This window comes from Echinops telfairi, unplaced genomic scaffold (genome assembly GCF_000313985.2).
Source record: "Echinops telfairi isolate 266 unplaced genomic scaffold, ASM31398v2 ScPeMD7_4;HRSCAF=17, whole genome shotgun sequence".
In the NCBI taxonomy this organism is placed as follows: domain Eukaryota; kingdom Metazoa; phylum Chordata; class Mammalia; order Afrosoricida; family Tenrecidae; genus Echinops; species Echinops telfairi.
Genome location: NW_022103900.1, coordinates 8,656,277 through 8,680,917, shown reverse-complemented (window position 1 = coordinate 8,680,917; position 24,641 = coordinate 8,656,277). Strand labels below are relative to the sequence as shown.

Below are 24,641 nucleotides of genomic sequence, written 5' to 3'. Positions count from 1 at the left end.
CCTATTTTTCTTGAAATTCTCTAAATATCTATACATTACATTTTCTCTTTACTGACATATATTGACAGCAATTTGCACTTCTATGAGGCACATTTGTTGAAATATTGCTCATACCCATCAGTGCAGAAATACTAGTCTCATCAAGTGTCATTGCAGTCTGATACCAGTTTATGGCACCTTTGACTTTTCCTTGTAAAATCATTTGGTATCCAAGTTCTGTAGCAAATTCAGAACGATGAGGAGCTAAACGAAAAGCTTTTTCTAGCAATGTTTGAATCTTTTGAAGGATCAGTTGATTACGTCCACACTAGAAAAAAAAGAAAAAAGCACAATTGATGTCAAACACTTCTACTTAGGCTAATGGTTCTAAGTCTTTATTTGTACTTCACAGACGCAACACAAAGAAAAAGAAACACAAATTATTATATTAAGTTTCTACACTACCAAAATTTAAATATCTTGAGTAGTTATAAAAACTTAAGTATCTTGATTAATAGTGTTTTAAAAAAATATCTAGCTTGAAAAGTACATATTTTCTAATAATACGGTTAAACAATTTTTTAGAACTCTTATTTCAAATTGTCTAAAGATTATTTTACAAATCAGACAAGATATATTTTATTGAATCAAAAACTAGGATGTTATGAATATATACAACTTTCTTTTTTTTTAAATCAATTTATTGGGGCTCATACAATTCATCACAATACATAGATCAATTGTGTAAAGCACATCTATACATTTGTTGCCCTCATTATTCCCAAAATTCACTTGCCTCTTGGGTTCCCGGAATCAGCTCATTTTCCTTTCCCAGTCCCCCTCCTTTCCCCTCCCCTCCCCCATGCACCCTTGATAATAAGATGACAATTAAAAAAAATGATGTCTTTGAATTTTATGTGTTTTTTTAAATAAACAATAGTATTTAAAATGATGTTGGGCAGGAAGGCAAATAAAAAAAGGTAAATTACTCTCCCTACCTGATAATAATTTTTAACAGTTTTACTGACATTTAATGCACATAAATACAATTCAATGGTTTAAATATATTAAAGAGTTGCACAATCATCAACATAAACAATATTAAAACATATTTTTCATTCATGTACCCATTATTATTATTAATTCTCCATGATCCTCTACTTGAATTATTTTCAATTGTAGGGATTTCCCCCCCCTAAAATTCATATAACCTAACAATCGTTATTGTCAAATTAGAATTTTGAGTTTATTCAAGCATTGGATCAGCAATATTCTTTTTTTCTTTCAATTTTTATGTGTGCTAGTTGTTTGGTTTTTGAGTTTTATTATGCAACTTTTCAATCCTTTCATTCCCTTTATGGATTCTGCGTTTCTACTTTTTCTATTCCATTTCTGCTAACCTTCTTATACCATGTTAAGGTTGGTAGCTCAAACCCACTCCTCTACAAGGAAGAAAGGTGGCGCTGTCTGCTCCATAAAGCTCAATACCCTTGGCATCCCCACACAGGGTTACTGTGAATCAGAATTGACTAACAGTGGAACGGGTATCAGATGCAATCAATAATATCCCCCACCAAAACAATCTACTACCCACCTTCCTTTTCTTATTTGTAAACAGATTAAAAGCAAAATAACACAGAAAACCCTAGTCACACACCCTATGTTGATGGAGGTCAAGCACCTCCTATGTCCTCTGCCTCGAATGCACGTCCCTATCTTTCACGGCTCAGTTGGAAACCATCTCTCCTCGAAATATCCATTCTTAAGAGCAGTTCACTTATTCATGTGCGTATTGTGTTTTTACTCTCGGCTATGTGGCGTTTGGACTTATTTTATACGCTCTATGACAGATAACAAAGCTCTGGTACATAGCAGGTACTCTTACAGTTCTGCTGAAGGCTAACGTGATCTTATAAAAAAGTTGAGCATTCTGGGGTTCCATGGCTTCCAATGTATTTGCTAGACTTTCCAGCTTGGAAGTAGCCTGAAATAAACAAAATCAGCATCATTTTTAAATGTACTACGAAAAAATAAACACACAATACAGGTACATATACATTAATAAAATATTTACTTGTATGGATAGATATGATTTATCATTATTTTTATGTAAAAAGACCTATAGTTTTACAAATTTCCTTTCTTCCAATTAAATCATATACTATCCCAACCAGATCAAAGAACAGTGAAGAAAATCAAAGATACATGGTAACAATTAAGCAATTAACCATGAGACCCTCAGCCTCTTACTACCCTGAGACCAAAAGATCTAGACGGTGCCGGGGTATTACTGCTGACTGCTCGGAAAGAGATCATAACAGAGGGCCTTGGATAGGGTGGGAAAAATGGGCACAAAACTCAAAATAATAAAAAAATGCCAGTTTACTGGTTTGATGGAGACTAATGAAACCTCCCTGTGTCACTTCAGGGCTGGAACTGACCTCACTCCCTTGGCTTAGTGTGCAGCCAACAATAGATAGTGATATGGGGTGGATAACAAGACCAGAGGGGTCCCCACGCCTCAGAAAAACTAACCATAATGAAATTTGTCCTGGGACAAAATTCAGAAGGCAGGAAAGGACGGGGCAGGACGAACACGATGAACACAGTGGTAAACCAGAAAGAAAATGGTGGAAGGCTGCTACGTGATGGCGACTGCGATCAGTACCATGAAATGCAGTGTCATGAATTGCTGAATAGAAAGCAAAGTGATGGGAAATATTCACTCAAATCAGAAATCTAAGTCCTACCTCAACTATAAGTAAATCAAGCTGCTTGTTAAAGTCACCTCCTTATACTACATGTTTGGGCAGGGCAAGAGAACATAGATACATATGTGTTCATCCATATGTACTATCAGTGCTGACATGCATCGTATAGACAGAATAGGCATTATAGAGAGAGAACCACATAGATAGCAGTTCATGGTTTAAGGGATGTTCAAGGGCAATTACACCAAATAGTTTTGATTTGCTATTTGACTTAAAGAAGCTACTCTTATTGTTGGGGTAAATTTGTCAATGTCAATTAAAAAATATCTATATACACTTTCTAAAAGCATTTCAAAGTTCTAAGGCAGTTGTGTGTGTTCATTTATAAGAAAATGTTCTTAATAAGGGAATTTAAATAATACAGCTTACCTTCTCTATATCCCCCTCCCTACACAAATAGTAAAGAGCCAGTATTCTCAGTCCTTCCACATTTTTATTATCTTGTAGCATTAACCTGCAGAAAAACATTACAGTTAGTGTGGAAGTAAAATTATCTTTTAAAATTTGTGGGCTTGAAAAGCCAACTCCTTGGTCTATCATCCAATTTTTCAAATAAGTGATTGGAAATTCATACAATAACATCTGCTTTTTGACAATTACCAGCCTCACTATTTACACCTAGGAAGAACATTTTAAACCCAAGGACTTGATGTGGCTAAAGATTGTGACGGGGTCTGAACTTGTCTTAAATGGCTCCACTGTCACAGGTATGTTCGGCACCTTAGCATAATCTCAACTGCAATCATCACCTAGCTACAAACGGCTTCTGGAGGAAAATACGACTGTCCCACGTTGTCCTGCTGACTTCAAATCTGTGGGTAGAAATGGCTGCTATCAAATCAGTCCATTCAGCTGAGCAAACATAGCATCAGATCTGGTGATAAACATGAGAATTTGGCAGCTAAACTAACGTATTCTTTAACCCTAACTATACTGTCATTTTATGCCTTTAAAAATATGCATATGTTCTATACTCTGTATTTAAGATGTACTTGTAATTTTAGAATTTCTTCAAAAACTTTGTATCAATCTTATTTTTCTGATTCTTTTTGCCATGGAAGTCACCACCTGCAAAAAGTGGTTGAACAAGATCCTGCCGCCTGGGGCTTTATAACTCACTACAATCCCGTGCTCCTAGGAGTGCTCCATGAGGAGTCCCTACTTCTGTTTGCAAACTGCTGTTTGCCATTAACAAGATTCTTTGCTTACACCTTTAACAGATGTGTAATTTATTTCCACTGCATCAGTAAAAAAATATCCCTGCATCTTGATTTTAATACAATTTTAAAAAATTACATGCTGGCTTCAATAAGTTTTCCAGAAAAATGGAATTAAAAGATTAACAGAATTTCTCCAGGAACTTCTTGAAGTTCCCTTGTATACCCACAATCTCTTGAAATCCTATAGCGCCCTAGATAAAATATTAGCTAACCACACATAACAATATATATATATTTAAATTACCTTGATAAGACAGATTTATTGTAGGCACCAAATAATGCAAGGATTTGCTGAACATTAAAAAATGCATTAATCCAATTTACAAAAATATAAATAAATCAAAGGCGGGAAACCTGCATAATTAACCAAAACTGTTACCAAGTGAAAAATTCTATTGTTGAACCATTTTATATTTATATCTAATTTTTACCACTGTCTTGTGTCCTGTAAGGCGTCCCAGTAGTGCAGTGAATTAATGTGCTAGGCTGCTAACTGCAAGGTAGGTGGGTTCAAACCCAGCAATCGCTCTGAGGGAGAAGATGAAGCAGCATGCTTCCCTAGAGATGTACAGGCTCGGAAACCAAAAGGAGCCGGGGGTATTTTACGAGTCGAATTTATTGCTATCAGTGGGTTTGGATTGACACTACCTTAGAAAATACAATACCCTTTGATACAACTATCTCTGTTTAGGAAACTATCCTACAGAATTGTGTGTGTGTGTGTATCAGTGATACACTGCATTATAAATAACAGTGAAAAACTGGAACCAATCAGAATACCCACCAGTGGGGGAAATTTATATAACGTATGTAGTACAGAGTGCTAGACAGACGTCAAGAAATAATTAGATATTCATGAAATATTCATGAGTTAAAAAAAAAAATAGTGGTTATATGCAGGGTCTATTTTGAGCACGTTACAACAGCTCATCATTATTACTGTTTGACCAGGATTGTCAATATTTTAGTTGCTCAGGCCAGAAAACCTTGGAATTACCAACACTTCCTTTTCCCATCTCTAGTCAAAACATGCCCACATTTCAACTTCTTAAACCTTCTCAGTGATCCTGATCCCTGCCACTACTATTTCTCATACAGATTACTGCAACAGCTCTCTGCCATTATTCCTTCCCACACAGTCTGCTTTCAACGCAGCAGCGGATGCTCTTAAAATATGTCATGTTACACATCTGCTCTGAACCATCCAGTGCCTTTCACATTTTAGAAGAAAATCCCAATCCTTACAATGGCTGACAAGACCCTCCAGGCCCTGCCATCATCTCTTCCATCCTGCTTCTCGGAGCTCATGACACACTCACGTCTCTCACTACTTCCATTCCTCGATACAGTGCACTGCCTGCCTCAAAGGCACCACGCGTGCGCTTCCTCTTCTCCTCTCTGCAGTGCTCACTCCTTACTTCTTCAGTCTTTCTGCAAATGCCCTCTTCTCAGTGCAGGCATCTCTAACCCTGCAAAACGAAGCCTCTGAACTCTGCATTTCTCTGTTCTGCTTTACTTTTTCTCCATAGCACTCAGTACTGTCTAACAGGCTACACAATCTATCTATCTGTGTTGCTTTGCTTTGGTTCCTCTTGCTTAAATGTGAGCTTTAACATGAAGCCAAGGACGATTTTTGCTTAGCCCAGACCGTGTCTATTAAAAAATCAATAAATTCATGCATAGCAATACATTAATTTCTTAAAGGCAATGTAATGTTAACAGTTATCCCTTCAGCTCTATATGGTTTTAAAAAATGGAATTTTTACAATCTTACAGTAAGAAATACATAATTCTATTTTCCTCAGAACTGTTAAGAAGTATGGATTAAAGATGTTATCATCAAATTTTGTTCTGTTTTAAAACTTAACCTTTGAGCTGTCTCAACGGTCTGGTCCCATTCCTGCAAGGTTAGCTGCAACTTCATTTTCTTTACTAAAGCAGGCAGGAAGCTGGGAAAGTTCAGAGTTATCTGGTTCAACGTCTCCAGAGCACCTACAAAATTCTGCCGCATCTCGAGGCACTGAGCCTACAAAGAAACAAGTGACACAAAATAGTGATCTCAGATATCCAAGAGGAACAAGGTTCTGGCGGGTGTTTGATACTGTTTATATATATATATACATATATATATACATATATATATATATATACATATACATATTTATTTATTTATTTTAACTTTTCCATAAAGAACAGTTATTACCACTTTCATAGTAAGAAAAACCAAAGTAACGTTTCATTGAAACAAAAATTTTAAAACATTATAGAATGATGATATTTTATAAAAACAGTTGCATTTAAAAGCCATTTTCAAATAACTGAGAAATATGATTCCAGGATAACAAACCATGAAAATGTTTTCAGAAACAGCCTATAGCAAAAATTATGTCCAATGCTTACCTTTTCTTGAATAAAACATTTATGGAACATTTGTAGGTAGTATCTGAAGCCAAGTAATTTTTTCATCCAGAGTTACATCCAACTTTAAGAAGATACAGTTTTAAAAGCGCATGCAAAGTACAGTTCAAACTCCCTCCACCTCAACAGTTTCATTTGCAGGGATTTACCTTAATTAAGGAGAAAATTGGGCAAGACCACAAAGATGCGTGCAGATGGTGTTTATGCCAGAACTGCTCACTTATAATAGAAAAAACCCAATGTGAGCATGCAGGATTAAACGACAGCATAGCTAACAGAATTTAAGACATACATTAACAACAATTACCATATGTAATTTGTAGACCTAGCTTTATGGACATGAAATGATATGTCTAGTTATCTCTTGGGAGTGACATTTGTTTTCTCAGTCAGATGTTGCTGTGTTTTCTAATGTTTGTTTCACCATGCTCACATATAATTTTTGTAAAAAATAAAAATAACTATAATTATCGGTAGTACCTTAGAAACAAATAATAAGGCATATTTACTGTATGTTACATTTAAAAAAATCTGTTTCTAGATTTCTTGTGGTAACAAGTTTAGCACTGGTATATCTTGGTGATATATGAGAACCTAGCCCCAACAGATGTATGGTAAAACTGCAATGTACATCTAAAATCAGCCTTAGGTTATATTCACATAAGATAAAGGAAAGTATGAAAATCACCTTGGAGTCCTGGTGGCATACTGGGTTACTAACGATCAGTAGTTCAAAACCGCTAGCCATTCTGTGAGAGAAAGATGAGGCTTTTCTACTGCTGAATAGTTGCAGCCTCAGAACCCCACAGGGGCGGTTCTACCATCCTTTAAGGTTACTATGATTCAGAATGAACTCGATGGCAGTGAGTTTTGTATTTTTAGGGGAGAATCACCTGGAGCTGGCTGACACATATGTCAGAGTACTGTGACTATTTATGTTTGCATATAGTTAACTGTGATAGAAAGGAACTAAGTGGGGACAATTTTTAAAACTAGTTTTATCCTAGGAACATGCCTAAATAGTTAGAGCTGCCACAGGAAAAATATTTGACCGTCATCCCCCATCTGAGTTCAGAACACTGGATTACAATGAGCTAAATTTGTTAGGTTGGACTGAGGCGAATGGAGTCCCCTCTAGAGTAAACTGAAAAATAAGTAAGAATAAAGTAGTTTGCATGATTATCAGGAAGAAAATTAAGCCAAGCTTGATTATTGGAGCAAGAAAGTCATTCCCTCCTACGCTGCTTCTATTATCACCAGAAATAGCCTTCTCTAGCTTCTCTCTAAGAGACACTGAGAAGGAGAAATGAGCAAGAACAATTTGTTAAAAAAAAAATCAAAACTTGCCAAATACTTAATTCCTACGAAGTGCCTTTAGATAAAACTTGTACTGGTGTCCAGATAGGAACTGGAAACACAGGGAATCCAGGGCGGATGATCCCTTCAGGACCAGTGGTGTGAGTGGTGATACTGGGAGGGTAGAGGGAGGGTGGGTTGGAGAGGGGGAACTGATTACAAGGCTCTACATGTGACCTCCTCCCTCGGGGACGGACAACAGAAAAGTGGGTGAAGGGAGATGATGGACAGGGCAAGATATGACAAAATAATAATTTATAAATTATCAAGGGTTCATGAGGGAGGGGGGAGCGGGGAGGGAGGGGAAAAAATTAGGAGCTGATGCCAGGGGCTTAAGTGGAGAGCAAATGTTTCGAGAATGAGGGGGGCAATGAATGTACAAATGTGCTTGACACAATTGATGTATGTATGCATTGTGATAAGAGTTGTATGAGCTCCTAATAAAACGATATAAAAAAAAAGAACAACAACAAAAACATATACTGGTGTCAGAAACATGAGCTCACTACTAACAGAAATTGATGCAGAATTATATAAGTAAATTAACAGCCTTGACAGTAATCCTCTCCTCATTTTCCATTTGTAGCTTCCCAAATTTGTAAAATTTTAATTTATTGCTGATTAAAAAAAAAGGCACAAGTCAGCAATGATTCTGAAGTTTGATTAAATATTTCCACACATCAATGACTTATAATGATTCTGTCAATTGCTCATCTCTTAGTATGTGAGTCAGATCATGTTATTTCTGCTTCAAACCTTCCAGTGGCTCTCTAGCTCACTCAAAAGACAGACTTTACAGAATTTTCTTAGTCTCTCACCTCCCCATAACCACCAACCTGTACACCTGTCTTTTTCCCTCCTGCTCGAATTTCCACTTCAGCGGAGTCTTGGTGGGGCTGTGGACTACAAGTTGAGCAGCTAACTTTAGAGTTGGCAGTCTGAAACTACCTGATGCTCTGCAGGAGAAAAATGAGGCTTTCTGCTCCTCCAAAGATTGAGTCATCGAAACCGACAGGGGCAGTTCTACCCTATCATACAGGATCAAGTTTTTGAGTTTAACTTCCATTTCTACTCTCGTCCTTGCTTATTTCACTTTAGCCTATTAGCTCCCTTGCTATCCCTTGAAGACATCTTAAAGCACTCATTCTGCCATTTCTTCTATCTGCAGTGGTTTCCCAAGACGACCACGTCTCCTATGTCGAACGGAAACTGTCACTCTTTTCTGACCACTTCATTAAAACAATGCAAACTGAAACACTGCGAGGAGTGCCAGAGTTAGAGGCAACAGAGGTAAATACTGTCACAGACATAATCCTGCGGCAGCAGTGCCCTGATACTCTACGTGGAATGACACGGAGGCGGAGTTGGGGGAGGGGGAGAATATAGGTTTGAAAGAGGATATTTTGACAACACTAGTCAGCTTTGCTGTCAATATATCCATGACTGTTGTGGAGCAAGAAAGAATTTAAGATAAACAAGTGGTGGAGCAGATAGGAAGCAATGCTATGAAAACTTCTCAGACACAACCCCACCACCCTTGAGGGGCTGAGTCACTGGATCTGGGGCATCAGGACCACATTCTCAAGGGCACGGAGATCTTCAACGACAATGTTCTACAGTCTACTTTGGTGAGGACTAACTGGGGTCTTAAAAGCTTGTGAGCAGCCAACTAGGGTGCAACCACTGGTTTCTTCCTTTCTGAAGGAACAATGTATGGTGAAAATCTCTGGTTTGTGGGAAAATCAGACCACGGCAACATATCAGTCTGCAGAACTCGGAGAGCAGAACTACACTGTGTCCAGCTCCCACCATCAACTGCCCTTCCACAAACTGCTCTGAAAGCAATCACAATACTCTTTCCTGAACTGAGGGGGAGAAAAGTGATTTTTAACAAAATAAAATTATAAAGAAGACTCGGCTTACTGGTCAGATAGAGACTGGTGGAATCCCTCAGATGATGGCCTTTGGCCAGCTTTCAAGAATGGGACTCTATGGTTCAGTTTTCAGCCAAGCAATCGACAGGTCTATAAGGGGAACAATAACACTAAGGAGGTGTGCACCGTTTACCATAATCACGTTTACCAGCCCTGGCAGGTTAGGTGTTGGGCTGTTAACCACAAGGTCATCGGTTCAAACCAATCAGCCACTCTGGCAAGGGGCATGTGGAGGGGAGCAGGAATGAGGCTAAGCTTGTACAGACTGATGGTCTTAGAAACCCTAAACAGGGTCACTATGAGTTGGAATTGATTTGATGGGTCTGTGTTTTGAGATGAAAATGGCAATACAATCAAAGAAGAGAGTGGGAGAGAAATATTTCATTTTGGAGATTGTAGTCAATTTTTAAAAAAATAGTGTGTGAATGGAAAACGGATTTGTTCTGTAAACTTTCACCCAATTCACAAGAAAATTAAAATATAAATATTACAAGCTTGACACTAAGCTCGTCTCCTCCTCTTCCTTTTCCCTGCTTTATTTTTCCACTGCACTTCTGACCTTCTGATATCTAATGTAGAGCTGGCCCTCAAACGCCATGTGTGTGAACGGCACACAACGACGTATACGCAGCTCTTCCTCTGGTTGGCATACTGATGAGCTGAGGTGTTGCAAGGTCTACTGAAGACGCTGTGCAACCTTAATCACTTTGTCTGAGCAGTCCCCCTCGCCAGGTGTTTCAGTGGGTACCCGGAACTCTTGGGCTCACTGCCATAGCACAGTGTAGATCTGTTCTGTCCACTGGTCAACTCTAAATTATCATGGATTTCTGACAGTGTGAAAGGTTGATGTCCCTCACACCATGCTGTTCAGGGGTCAACTGCACTTAGGCACTGTCTGCTTCTACCATTAGAATACCAGCTCTGTAAAAGCAAGAGTTAGAGAGACATGGGTAGAAGAGTCTTATTACAAGATTTCACTCCACCCCAGAGAGGTTTTGCCTTGCTTGGTGTTTCCCGAGTGCCTAGAGTGATGTCTTACACATGACCCTATACATGTTTATTAAGAGTGAATGGACGAACAGAAGAAAGAAACAAAACCCACCCCAGAGCTCAGAGCTATTTTGGTAGGGAACACACATTTCCCTGATTGTTCACCGTCCTTTACAAATCCTAGTCCCCCTTTCAGTTCAGACAATGACAACCAACCAAACTCACTGTCGTCGAGTACATTCTGACTCATTGCAACCCTACTGGACAGAGCGGAATGGCCCCTGTGGTTTCCAACGCTGAAAAGCTCCACGGGAGCAGCTGCTGGTTTCAAACTGCCAACCTTGAGGTTAGTATCCAAACTTGTAACTCTCTACATCACTGGGGCTCCCAAGAGATGACAGCAGTCACATGAAAATTCGTATCGTCTCTACTTAGTGTTGTTGGGTTTTAGCTACACGATGAGTACATTCCAATACGTGATTCATTTACCCTAACCTCCAACTTACCTTACCCAGCAGAGCAAAAATGTCATTTTCCTCTTGTAATGCCTCTTCAAAATACTTCAGCGCTTTTTTAATATTAGGGTCTTTTCCTCTTGTAATTTCAAGCCATGCTCTCAAAACCTGTCCCTGTAAAAGGAATTATTTCTAATCAGAGTTCCATTTTTTTAATGAAAAAAAAAATGTTGATGAACCAGGATGCTTTAATGTTATTCTTATATAATTAAATAAAAATAATATTCTTAAATAAGTAACAATAAGTACTCTATCAAATTTAGGACAACAGAACACAGTGAAACAGCTTTGAACCTTTGTCAGCCTCAGTCTTGAATATAGCATTAAAGATAACTTCTTTGTTCAATATTAATTAAGAAGTAGGCTACATATTCCATTAAGCCACTGAATGAGGGTTAATAATTGCCTATCAAATTAGACACAAACATTCATTCCTTCAAATAGTCCCAACCCATCCCCTCCACTCTTTCCTAACGCTCTTCATTGATGTACCGTGCTCTAGTCAAATTTGAGGTTCTTATCTCAGAACTATTTCATATCTACTGTTTTTCTTATTCCCATCTATTATTGTCTACCTTAGGAATATCCACTTCTCTTCTCCAAAATCTTGCCTTACTCTCAGACTTTAGTTCAAATGCTGCTTCCTTCAAGATATCCTTCCATGCTATGGATGACAGTAGAAGCCCCAAATCGATTTGCAGGATCCCCACATGAGCTAAGCCCCTGGGGAACACCCTCTGACCATAATCTAAGGGTGTGAAGGGCCTTGCTGTAAGATAGAGAGTATTGTAAAGTCGAGTTTGGCAGATGTACAGTAGAAACCCGGTACTCGACCGCATTAGTCCTCAAAATAATCGGGTTTTGACGCAAAATGTTGAAAAAATTATGTAGCAGAGCTCAAACGAAACATCAGAATCCAACCCCACGCACGTAATTTTTGTAAACAAACGCAGTCCGTGTTTTGATCACTTGGTGTTAGTTGGCGTTATTAGTACACGTTGTTTAAACCCTTTGCAACTGTGTTCCAAGGGTTTTGCTATAATTTTCTTAGTTTTGTGGCTTTTTGTAGTTTTTTGATAAAAAACATGGGTCCCAAGAAAGAGTTTTTTTGAAAAGAATCATAAGAAATTGGTTATCGTATTTACCGATATTGTTAATGATAATTTAGTAAACCCTTTTAGAAAACAGTTAAGGAAATGCCAACAGCAGATCACATTAGACAGATTTATTTTACAAGAAAACCAGCCAGGTCCTAGTGAGAAAAGTCAAAGAAGGAAAAAACTCCTGAAAAGCAGCTACCAGTTGATTTGATGGAAGGGGATTCCCTTCCAGACAATGACTCTCTCTCCATCCCTCCTCCCCACATCCGTGTCCACAGATCCAGACACTCATCAATCTCCAGGTATGGGCCAGACTGTGGCAGTTAAAAGCTTATCTAATGTGTTTCTTATTTAAATTATGTGATTTAACTCTGAATTTATTTACTTTGAAATTCTGTGTAATGTTTTGTATAAAAAGGCAAGGTTAGGGTGAAAACTTGGTTGAGGAGAACAGATTAATCAGTTTTCAGTTATTTCTTATGGGAAAAATTGATTCAGAACTTGGCTGCATCGCATCTCGATGCTTCTAGAACGGATTCATGTGGAGGTCTGGGGTTCTACTCTAGTTAAGATGTAACTTCTTATCAGTTGATTTCCCTTTTGATCCATTTTTAAATTGTTTCAGTTTTTAATAGTTTCTGCTTTCATTTCGATTGAGGTTTTTGTTTTACTTTGTCTTTTTTTTTACTTATGTTCTGTATGATCTCTGTATATGAAATCCAGGGTAGATAAATCTATAGAGACAGTAACTGGATTAATATTTACCTGGGGGCCTGGCTGGGGAAACTGCGGAAAAATGGGGAACTAGCAACAATGAGTACAAGAAGAAAAGGTTCTGAAAATCCTGGGGAATACCAAAAATAGACTGTGGGGCCAGAGCGTGGCACCCCATCAGGCTCTATTGGAAAACACTCCTAAAGGTCAACAAACAGCCCTTGAACTATTTATAGGCTTTTTTTTTTGGTCAATGGTTTTTTGTTATTATTGTTCTTTTGTTTTGTTGCTTTCTTTTGCTCTGTCTTGTTTTTGAGCTTATTATTGTCTCTGCATGTCTATAGATAGGGAGGATAAACAATAAGGAGGAGAAAACAACGGGACCTACAATTCTGAGGGAGACACGAAAGAGGGGGAGGCTGGGAAAGGAAGTGGGTGTTAACAAACCCAGGGACAAAGGAACAACAAGTGATCCAAAATCAGTGGCAAGCAAGGTGGAAGAGGCCTGGCAGGGCTTTATCAAGGGCAATGTAACCGAGAGGAATTACTGAAACCCAAATGAAGCTGAACATGATAGTGGGACAAGAGGAAAGTTAAATAGAGGAAAGAACTAGGAGGCAAAGGGCATTTATACAGGTCTAAATACAGGCATGTACATATGTAAATATATTTATATATCACAATAGGGAAATAGATTTATGTGCATATATTTATAGGTTTAGTATTAAGGTAGCATATGGACACTGGGCCTCTATTCAAGTACTCCCTCAATGCAAGAACACTTTTGCTCTAATAACCTGGCACTCCATGATGCTCCCCTTCCCAACACGATCACTGAAGACAAAGCGGGTACATAAGCAAATGTTGTGAAGAAAGCTGATGGTGCCTGGCAATCAAAAGATATAGCATCTGGGGTCTTAAAGGCTTGAAGATAAACAAGTGGTCATCTAGCTGACAAGCAATGAAGCCCACCTGGAAGAAGCACACCAGCTTGTGTGATTGTGACGTGTCGATGGGATCCGGTATTAGGCATCAAAGACCCAGAACAAAATATCATATCAAAGTGAATGAGGGGGAGTGCAGCATGGAGACTGAAAGCCAATCTGTAAGCAATTGGACATTCCTTTACAGAAGGGTCACAAAGAAGAGACAAGCCAGTCAGGGTGCAGTACAGCAATGATGAAACATGCAACTTTCCTCTAGTTCTTTAATGCATCCTCCCCACCTACTATCATGGCTCCAATTCTACCTTACAAATCTGGCTAGAACAGAGCATATACACAGGAAAAGATAAGAGCTGGAAACACAGGGAATCCAGGACAGATAAACCCCTCAGGACCAATATTGAGAGTAGCCAAACGAGGAGGGTAAGAGGAAGGTGGGGGGAGAAGGGGAGAACCAATCACAATAATCTACATACAACTCCCTCCCAGGGGGATGAACAACAGAGAAGTGGGTGAAGGGAGACATTGGTTAGTGTAATACATGAAAGAAAAATTTATAAATTATAAATTATCATAGGGAAAGGAGGGGAAAAATGAGAAGCTGATACTAAGGGCTCAAGTAAAAAGAAAATGTTTTGAAAATGATGATGGCAACAAATGTACAAATGTGCTTGACACAATGAATGTATGTATGGATGGATTGTGATAAGTTGTACAAGCCCCCAATAAAATGCTTTATAAAAAAATAAAAATTTTAAAAGGAAAGAAAATGTTCTAAAATTGATTGTGGTGATGATTAATTACACAAACCTTAATAGGATTAAATTGGGTGGTATGTGAATTATATACCAATAAAACTATTTTAAAAAAGAAAAGAAACTCTTCCTCATCTTCCTAACACTTGAAGATATGATCGCTTCCTAAGTACTTAAAATAGCACAGAGAACAATAAATGTTATTATTATCCCAAGCACTTTAATAACACTTCTCTCTTACCTTTATAAGTCATTCAGTACATTAGCTGTCTGTGTGCTCTATGACACTGTTAAGTTTTGTATTCCAGAGGAGAGTTTATGTATCACGTGTCTTTCACTAGGGAGTGTTGACACCCACGCTCATGAACGAAGGAGCCCTGGAGGCACAGTGGGTTATGAGTTGTCCTCAGCCACAAGGTCAGCACTTTGAAACCACTGGTCGCTCTACAGGAGGACAAGGCTTTCTACTCCTATAAAGATACAGTCTGGGAAACCCACAGGAGCAGTTCTACCCTATCCTACCAGGACCCTATGAGTTGGAATCGATTTGACAGCAGAAAGTTCATAAATTTATTAATCTAAGGAGCCCTGGCATTACTGTTGGGTAAGTGTAGGACTACTAACCTTAAAGGTTGGCAGTTCAAACCCACCAGCTGCTTGTAAAAGAAAGAAGTTCACCTGCTCTTGAAAGGTGTACAGCCTCAGAAACCCTGCACAGGGCTGCTGTGAGTCAGAAGTGACTCCGTAGTTAACTCTGGCTAAGCACTGGAGAAAGACGACTCTTTCTACTTCTGTAAAGAGTTACAGTCTCGGAAATCCAAGGTTCTACTTGGTCGTAGATGGTCACCCTGAGTTAGAATGGACTCAACGGCAGTGAGTTTGAGTTTTGAGTTTGGCTAAGCACTGGGCTGCTAATCAGGTCAGTGCTTCAAACCTCCCATCCCCACGGAGAAAGAAAGATGAGGCTGTCTGCTCCGGTACGGTTAGGGTCTCAGAAACCTTCATATTGGGTCACAGGCATCAGAACTGACTCAGTGACAGTGCGTTTGTTTTGGGTGGCAACTTTACATCATTAACAGTACAAATGATGGTGTCTTGTATTTAGAACTATTCAATAAAGAGAAATGGGGAGGAAAGAAGAGGTAATCAAAGGAGGGAGGGGTCTTTCCAAGAATTAACAGCATAAAAATCAACAACCTTAAAAAGTCAAAAACCAAACACATTGGCACCAGGTTGAATTTGATAAACAGCTGTAGGGACCACAATTGTCAGTATGGTGAAATAGTCCAATAAAACCATTATGCATAGGATGAGAATAATAAGAAAGCACTAAGTAGCTGCTGCTGCTGAACATATAAATAATGTAAGCTGCCTTTAACGCTACTATTTCAATTGGAGAAACCCAGGTACCTCTGTAGTCCGACAGCTTGACGTTTTGATCATTCTGTCAATATATTCCCTCGCCTTTTCATGCCGACCAATGTGCCACAGAAACAAGCCTGCATGGTACAGCGCGTCCTGTCCTGCCACTCTCCGTTGCTCTTTCATTCTGGCTTCTGCTTCCAGGATAGCTTCTCTATCTACAAAGAGAAATGGGAACAAATACAAACTGAACTCTAGAGCAAGGTTTCTAATACGTCGGGCAGATGAGTATCAGGGCAGGGTGATGCAGTGACACGGCCAACACAGAACTGGCTCTTGCCAGATCTCAAATCTTTACAGCGTCCCAGTCCATTTACCATCAGGACTTAGCTCAGCTTTCCAGAAGAGTACACACCAACAACCTAGGCCTCTACTAGCAATATCTGTAGACATCTGGGACCCTCCTGGAATTCAAGTTCATTCACCACCACCCATGGTGGAAAGCAGTATCAGTGCTCAGATGCCTCTAACCAGTATTTCTGTCTCCATCTTTTTAGGTCCAACAGAACCAACACATAAATCTTACAACATCAATGAATATTCCAATCAGTACAAAAACAATTATGCTATACTATCTTGTGTTTCTAGATTTACTACCACTCTCTTATATAATTCTTGGCTCCCACTAAATATATGCTCCCTAGAGCACAGGAAAGAAGACCGTCAAGAGCCTAATCCTGACCCACTGCCACAGGACTGCACAGGTAATTTTCTGTGGTCTAGAAAATAGTTCTCCCGTTCCAATACTATCTGTCCTTCAAAGACGAGAGTAAAGCCCATCTTATCTGACGCCCTCCCATGACTTACATGGATTAGCAATACATGTCATTTTAAATTAACTATGGATCCACCGGTTTCACTTCTTAGAATGTTAAATAACATTACAGTTAAATAACTGTAACCTTGAAATGTAATCCTTTTAGTTTTCATATTTTACTCAACTACTATATGCTGGACATAATGAATCACCTCTTACCCTCCTTCCATTATCTTTTAGTTTCTCTTGGCCCTACATCCATTGTATTTGTTTACTTTCAAAACATGGCTTTATATATAAATTTTTATAGATTTGTGCAGAAATCTATAATCAATATCAAAAAGCTCGTGGAAAAATGGACTTAAGAGGTAAGGGAATTTTTCCATAAACATTTTGAAGGCCTCTCATTTGTTAGGTTGAAGGCGATACAAAATTCTCTGCTTAGGAAACACTATTTCTAATATTAAGAAACTCTCCCTCAATAATTAGTTATAGTTTTAGTAATTTAAAATAGGATCTGTATTTATAATGCTACTAGCTATTACTGCATATATTTGGAAGAATATAAATCTATTTCCTTTATTTATATTTTGACTCTTCTTTCTCATTAAAAAACTCAAGCAGTTCATATAATTATAAATAATTGCTTACTTATGCATAATATTCCTTCAATAACTAGTCATATTGCTCAATTATTGGCTAAAAAATCTGCTGAATATACTGTAGGTGCTAACTCAAATGGGGGTTTAAGACAAGGGAGAAGCTTTAAAATATAATGGAAAGGATAAACTGTATATAGTTGCATACAAAAGGGCATCAAAAAGTTTATGGAAAATTACCATATGTAAATATTTGTAAGTGGTAAAATCAGTAGCTGCAGAGTAATGTATGTATACATCTGGTTTCTGGCTGGTCTTTTTGCATAACAATTGCTAACACATACTGTTCTTTCTAAAAAAAACAACCAACCCACTGTCATTGAGACCATTCTGACTCGGAGAGACCCCCCCAGCACATAGAACTGCCCCTGTGGTTTTCCGAGGCTAAAAACCTTTATAAAAGCAAAAAGCCTCATCCTTCTCACTCTGAGTGGTTTGTTGAACTGCCCAACACTTAACCCACTACCCCTGTGTACTAATAAATTATAGTCCCTAAGAAATATAGAAGTGTAAGACATATGTTCCTGGTGCTTGACAAAGTTGTCAAGTTCTTAAGCCTAATCAGGAAGATGAAATATATGTATAATAGAAACAGTACCGACAGCCAACATATAATACTGTATGATCACATTGAATGCTATACTAATTTTTAAAGTAAAAACAAACTGAGTAGGGTACATTATCCTAAGCTTCCCCTTAAATATACTATACCTGGATTAGGACTCATTTTATGGGCATATACCAGGGCAATTAGAGAACAAAGTGACACATCTTGTTTATTTTTAATAGCTTCAAATTCTCGAAGAGCTTCTTGAATTTTACCTGAAAATCAAACAGAGTATGATGTGAAAAAGAGTTTAAAGTGCAAAGCATGAAATGACATTTGGGGAACATGTTAAATAATTGTTCCCTACCTTCCATTAATGTACCATAGGCATGGTAAAACCTGAAGACTGGGTCACTGGCATATCGCTTCATGCCGTCACTGGCAACAATTAGCACATGATGGAACAAGTTCTCTTGACAATAGTAATTAATCAAAGTCTGGAAGAAAATAAGAACGAAAAGCTTAAAAAGATTGCAATGATTTGCTGTACTTTGGCAGACAGATAGTAATCTAAAATATTGAATGATCTAAAGGAAATATGAGTTTTCGTTCAGATTTGTTTAAATCAAAATACTTCACTTCTTTCTTTTGCCCACATTTTAAATCAATTTTAGAAAAATGAATGAAAAAGGATTTTAAAAATAAGCTCCCATTTAAATATGACTGAACTATGAAAGTATATGACATGTGAATTATATCTTATCAAAACTACTGGAAAAAATAAAGTAAAATAAATTCTCAAATAAACAAAGAGGCTATCAATACTAGACTGTAGGCTTTAAGAAAAATAATCAAGCTTTTAAAATATCCATTTTATAACAATAAATTAAACTCATTAGCAATTTGCTGTGATCTTAATTATTTTCTGAATTCAGCCACAAATGGTAATCAATAAGAATAATCTAAGTATTTCCAATCGAAATGATTGTCTAATCTTTTTGCTAAAAAGGTTTTTAAAAATTTATTAATTTATTGTTAATTGGGAGTTAATACATACATCAATCCATAGTTCAATCACATCAAGTAGAATTGTACAATTGCTACAACAATCAGATTCCCAAACCTTCTTTCTCTTCCTGGACTCCTTTACATTGTCTCCCGTTTATTCCACCACCACCACTGTGCCCCCCCACCCCCAAATCCCTTATTCTATTCTATTGCTGTCCCTACAGATTCATCAATCCTGGGTTTCATACACTGAAAACCAGAAAAAAACAGGTAACACAGCTTCAAGAGGATGACCTCCAATGACAACAGATCAGGTCCAGCGTGCATCAGAGGGGGATCAACTGGCAAAATTTTAACTGTTCACGTCAGATTGATGCCTTTGATCCTCTGTACTCATCTCTGTTTAGTAACCATTCTCCTCCTACCCCCCCAATGTGGAGAGAGGGAGTTTACCAGAGGCTATGGAGTTCCACAATGAATCTTGGGTTCCCACTGTCACCCACTGCCTTTTGCACACCGGATTCTCACAGTTTACTGGCATACATTTCACATATCATACAATCCGATAGCTTAATCATATTAAAGAGAGTTGTACAGTCTTCTCCACAGTCAGTTTTAGAACATGTCATTACCTGTCCATCACCCCCCAACCATACCCCGCAAGAAACCATCAATGCAGTCACTGTCTCTATAGCTCTACCCATTCTGTATTTTATGTACAGAAAAACATAGAAAACAAAATACAGAAAAATATAACAAAAACAAGACCACTACATTCTAGATGATAGCAAGGCTATTCACATCCCTGGTCTATGGTCATGAATCTTTGTCTTTAATCTTATACAAAATTATATGAGGGAGCTTCATATGGTTCCTGGAAAAATTATATTAATTTTTTATTACACGTTCCCACGAACTTTTTGAAACTTTCATGGTATTAAGATTTTCAATGCAGAAAATTAATATCTAGAGAGGTTCCCTGGTGGCACAGAGGTGACATGTTGGGCGGCTCCGAGGGAGAAAGACAAGGTTTTCTACTCTTGTAGAGTCCAGTCTCGGGAACCACAAGGGCAGTTCTGCTCTGACCCATAGGATTGCTTTGAGGTGGAATTGGCTGGACAGAAGTGAGTGAATATCCAAAGGTACTAAGCCTTTTAATGTGGGCTTGTGTTTGACACCATTTTTCATAGGAAAATATCTCAGACTCGGTGGCTAATCTAATTATAAAGAAAGAAATCAGGTTAATGCCTTCCCTGTGAGCCATCTGAGTCACTTCACAAACAGTACGAGTCAGCCTATATCGGCCTAGTCAGATTCTATAGCGGGTATGAGAAACCGGGATGAAGTAGTCATTGCTTGCGGGTCCAGATATGCCTGCCTGCTCCAGATTCCATCTTTTTTCCCCCCTAGTTTAGAAGCTCAGCTGATTTCTTCTATAAAGGGCTAAATAGAAGAAACAAAGTCAACCAAACTCATTGTCTCCAAATTGATCCCAGCTCAGAAAGACCCTGCAAGATAGAGTATAACTGACCTAAAGCGCTTCTCAGGGTGTAAAACATTACATAAGCAGACTGCCGCCTCTTTCTCCCGTGGAGACATGAGTGGGTTCAAACTTCAGGTCTTCTTGTTGGCAGTAGCTTGCTTTAAGCGCTGTGCCAGTAGTGCTTCTATTGCAGGGCTAGACAGTCAATAGTTCAGGGTTTGTGAGTTAACCACTCTTTCTGGGTCACAATTACTCGATCTGGTTGTATAATTTCCATAGCCTGACAGCAATCATACACACTGCCATTGAGGCAATTCTGACTCATAGGGACCCTACACGACAGGGTAGAACTAACTGCCTGACCGTACATTTTATGGGAGCCAAAAGCCCCATCTTTCCCCCCAGGAGTGACGGGTCGTTTCAAAGTGTTGTCTGCCTCCCTTCACTTGAACATGCACTCTCAGATTTAAAGGGCTTTTCTTAGTTTCATCAGTGCAATGTCTTCAGTGCCTAGGCTAGTGCCAGATAGTAGGCATTTAAGATTGGTTTTTCACAGCCCTTAGGTTGTAAATTCTGTGAAGGCAGAAACTGTTGTGTTCATCACTGGATCTCCCAGCTTTTAGCGGACAGAATGCTCAGTAAATATTTGTGGAATGGGTGAACCAGTGAACAAATGAGAGAAGGCCATTATAATCCTAAAAGGACTCCTTTGATTTTCAAACAACATGTCTTTGTTTCTATAACACCATTTATTAAGTAGAGTTTCATTACCTAGATGCGGAATGCACGCATCAGTGATAAGAGAATAAAAAGGTCAAGTACAATGAAATACAGACCTTTGGGGGTGGGGTGGGGTGTGTCTTTGATTTAGAAAGCGAGAAACTGGTCACTACAGTAGGCACAAGTATGTCTGTGCTTATCTAGCTGTGTGATCCAGTGCTGCCTTTTCAGGTTTCATTGCTTTGTTTTCATATATATATATATATGGTTTCATTGCTTTGTTTTCATATATATATATATATATGCTTTTCTTTTATCACAGATAAAGGTGCTCTGGAGGAGCTGTGGGTTACACATAGGAACCTTGGTATTGTAGTAGTTACAAGTTGAGCTGCTACCAGCAAGTCAGCAGTTCGAAACTACCAGCGAAACTACAGGCGAAAGAAGGTTTTCTATTCCTGTAATTTTTTTTAAATGGTTTTATTAGGGGCTCATACAACTCTTATCACAATCCATCCATATATCAATTGTGTAAAGTACATTTGTACATTCATTTCCCTCATCATTCTCAAATCATTTCCGCTCCACTTAAGCCCCTGGCATTAGGTCCTCATTTTTCCCCTCCCTCCTCCCTCATGAGCCCTTGATAATTTATAAATTATTATTTTGTCTTATCTTGCACTGTCCAACGTCTCCCTTCACCCACTTTTCTGTTGTCCGTCCCCCAGGGAAGGGGTCACATATAGTTCCTTATTTAGGTTCCCTCTTTCCAACCCACTCTCCCTCTACCCTCCGTATTGCCATTCACACCACTGGTCCTGAAGGGATTATCCTCCCTGGATTCTCTGTGTTTCCAGTTCCTATCTGTACCAGTGTACATCCTCTGGTCTAGCCAGACTTGCAAGGTAGAATTCGGATCATGATAGTGGGGGTGGGGAGGAAACATTTAGGAACTAGAGGAAAGTTGTATTTTTCATCGTTGCTACATCGCACCCTGACTGGCTTGTCTCCTCCCGGAGACCCCTCTGCAAGGGGATCTCCAGTGGTCTACAAATGGGCTTTGGGTCTCCACTCTGCACTTCCCCCATCATTCACTATGGTAAGGTTTTTTGTTCTGATGATGCCTTATACCTGATCCCTCGACACCTTGTGATCGCATAGGCTGGTGTGCTTCTTACATGTGGGCTTTGTTGCTTCTGAGCTAGATGGCCACTTGATTACCTTCAAGCCTTTAACACCCCAGACGCTATACTTTTTGATAGCTGGCACCATCACCTTTCTTCACCACATTTGCTTATGCACCCATTTGTCTTGAGAGATCCCCTTCGACACCTCGTGATCACACAGGCTGATATGTTCTTCCATGTGGGATTTGTTGCTTCTGAGCTAGATGGCCGCTTGTTTACCTTCAAGCTTTTAAGACCCCAGACATATCTTTTGATAGCCGGGCACCATCAGCTTTCTTCACCACATCTGCTCATTCACCGTTTTGTCTTCAGCGGTTGTGTCGAGAAGGTGAGCATCATAGAATGCCAATTTAATAGAAGAAAGTATTCTTGCATTGAGGGAGTACTTGAGTGGAGGCCCAATATCCCTCTGCTACCTTCATACTAAACCTGTAAATATAGGCACATAGATCTATTTCCCCATTCTCATATAAACATATTTGCATATGTACATGTCTTTATCTAGACCTCTATAAATGCCCTTTGCCTCCCAGCTCTTTCCTCTATTTCCCTTGATTCCCCTCCTGTCCCACTATCATGCTCAGTCCCCACCAGGATTTCAGCACTTCCTCTTTGTTACATTCCCCTTGATCCTGCCCTACCAGGTCTCCCACCCCCACCTTACCACCAATTTGGATCGCTTTTTTTTTTTGTTCCCTTGTCCTTGGGTTTGTTAACACCTCTTCCTGGGATAACCCACGGGAGCACTTCTAGACTATCCTATGGGGTCGCCAAGCCTAGGTGGACCGGGCTTGGTTTTGGTTTTGACCATGGAAAGAGGAGCCGACACTAGTTCGTTCCAATCCCTTAAAAGCCACAGCTGATAGTGTAGCGAGAGTCCAACGTTACTCAGGTGTTTCGACAAAGCCAACGCGAATCAAAGCAAGCACGGCCAGCTGGAGGCCCAGCACCCTAACCCCATTTCGGTTCCCAGGATCCCACAGCAGGGCGGCCGGCCCGTATGCCAGGCGGGGTGGCACCTAGGGAGCCGGGGTGCCACGAGCACAGCAGAGGAATAACGGCCTCGTGAATTCCACTCACGCCCACCCCACGGCCCACGCTGGCGCCTCCCAGCGCAAACAGCATCCAGGCCGCCGGGCCCGCCCGCTCGCCGGCTCACCTTCAGTCCCAGCGCGTCCATGGCTCCCGCGAGAGCTCCGAGCCGCGGGGTCAGGGGGCGTGCGCTCCCGCAGCGCGGCGGAAGAGCCGGGGGCGCAGCGCCCCGCTCTCGAGCCCAGACCCGCCTCCCGCAGCGGACACGCCCTCCCGCCGGAGGGTCGGGGCTGAGACGCGCTGCCATTGGCTACGTGGCGGGAGGGGCGGGCCCTCGTGGCCGGGATTGCGGGAGGAGCCTGCGGGGCGGAGGTTGAGGTCGGAGAGAAGCGAGGGCGCCCCCTGGAGGACAGAGGGTGGCGGAGGGGTGCTCCCAGGTAGTGGGCATGGACAGGGAGATCAAAGGTGGACCTGCCCGTGGCTAAGGAACAAAAGAAATGGAATAGGAAGTAGGAAAAGGACGAATCTCTTTCCGATCACGGACTACAAAGAAAGGCACCGTTTTCCGCTCTTGTGTGGAGGCGGCGTCCCGCAGTGCGGGTGTCTGGGGATCGACCCGCGCGTGGACGATCCGGCCGCGGCCGCCCGGAAGCCCTGCTGCGTGGCCACGGGGCGGCGCAAGGAAAGCACGAGTTCTTCACGGAAAAGCATTGAGGGCCCGGTCTCTGCAGCAATCGCTGCAACCTCTTGTTTGTTGTTGGAATGCGTGTTAACGTAGTGCGGAGTTGCCAGTTCTGATAAAGAGAGGTGACCCTCTGACGAATGAGGTAAACACCGGCTTCATCTTTAAGATCGCACGGGTGTTAAGCTGAGAATAAAGCAAATCCCCGTGCAAACCTGTGTCCTTCTGTGTGCACTCACCACGAAACTCTTAGGCTGGAGCCCTTTTTTCAGTTCATAAAATTAAGTTGGAATGTGAGGGACTAGAGGTTCCCTGTTGCTGCTTCGTGTGATTCCGATGTTGTCCGTGTGGACTAGAGGGACCCCAGGCGCAACCGAAGCAAACACTGCCTGGCCGGTTCCTTCCGCAATGGCCTGCTGTTTGAACCCAGTCTTGTAGTCAGTGTGTC

The 24,641-nt window shown here is 40.2% G+C and overlaps 1 protein-coding gene across 3 annotated transcripts in view; it reads right to left on the bottom strand.

Moving 5' to 3' along the window:
• The window catches only part of TTC21B (tetratricopeptide repeat domain 21B), an 81,528-nt gene extending 57,834 nt beyond the window's left edge, over positions 1-23,694 (bottom strand). For 2 of the 3 annotated variants that reach the window (XM_004703772.2, XM_045298541.1), the window contains exons 1-9: positions 23,639-23,694; positions 18,449-18,578; positions 18,246-18,356; positions 16,107-16,276; positions 11,175-11,297; positions 5,839-5,996; positions 3,120-3,204; positions 1,865-1,963; positions 115-307 (exon numbers count right to left, since the gene is read on the bottom strand). In XM_004703772.2, the coding sequence (XP_004703829.1) occupies positions 115-307; positions 1,865-1,963; positions 3,120-3,204; positions 5,839-5,996; positions 11,175-11,297; positions 16,107-16,276; positions 18,246-18,356; positions 18,449-18,578; positions 23,639-23,659 (1,090 nt within the window). In that variant the 5' untranslated portion in view covers positions 23,660-23,694. The remainder of the gene's footprint in view (positions 1-114; positions 308-1,864; positions 1,964-3,119; positions 3,205-5,838; positions 5,997-11,174; positions 11,298-16,106; positions 16,277-18,245; positions 18,357-18,448; positions 18,579-23,638) is intronic. The other variant, XM_045298543.1, reaches the window with a different exon arrangement.
• Between the last annotated feature and the right edge of the window lie 947 nt (positions 23,695-24,641).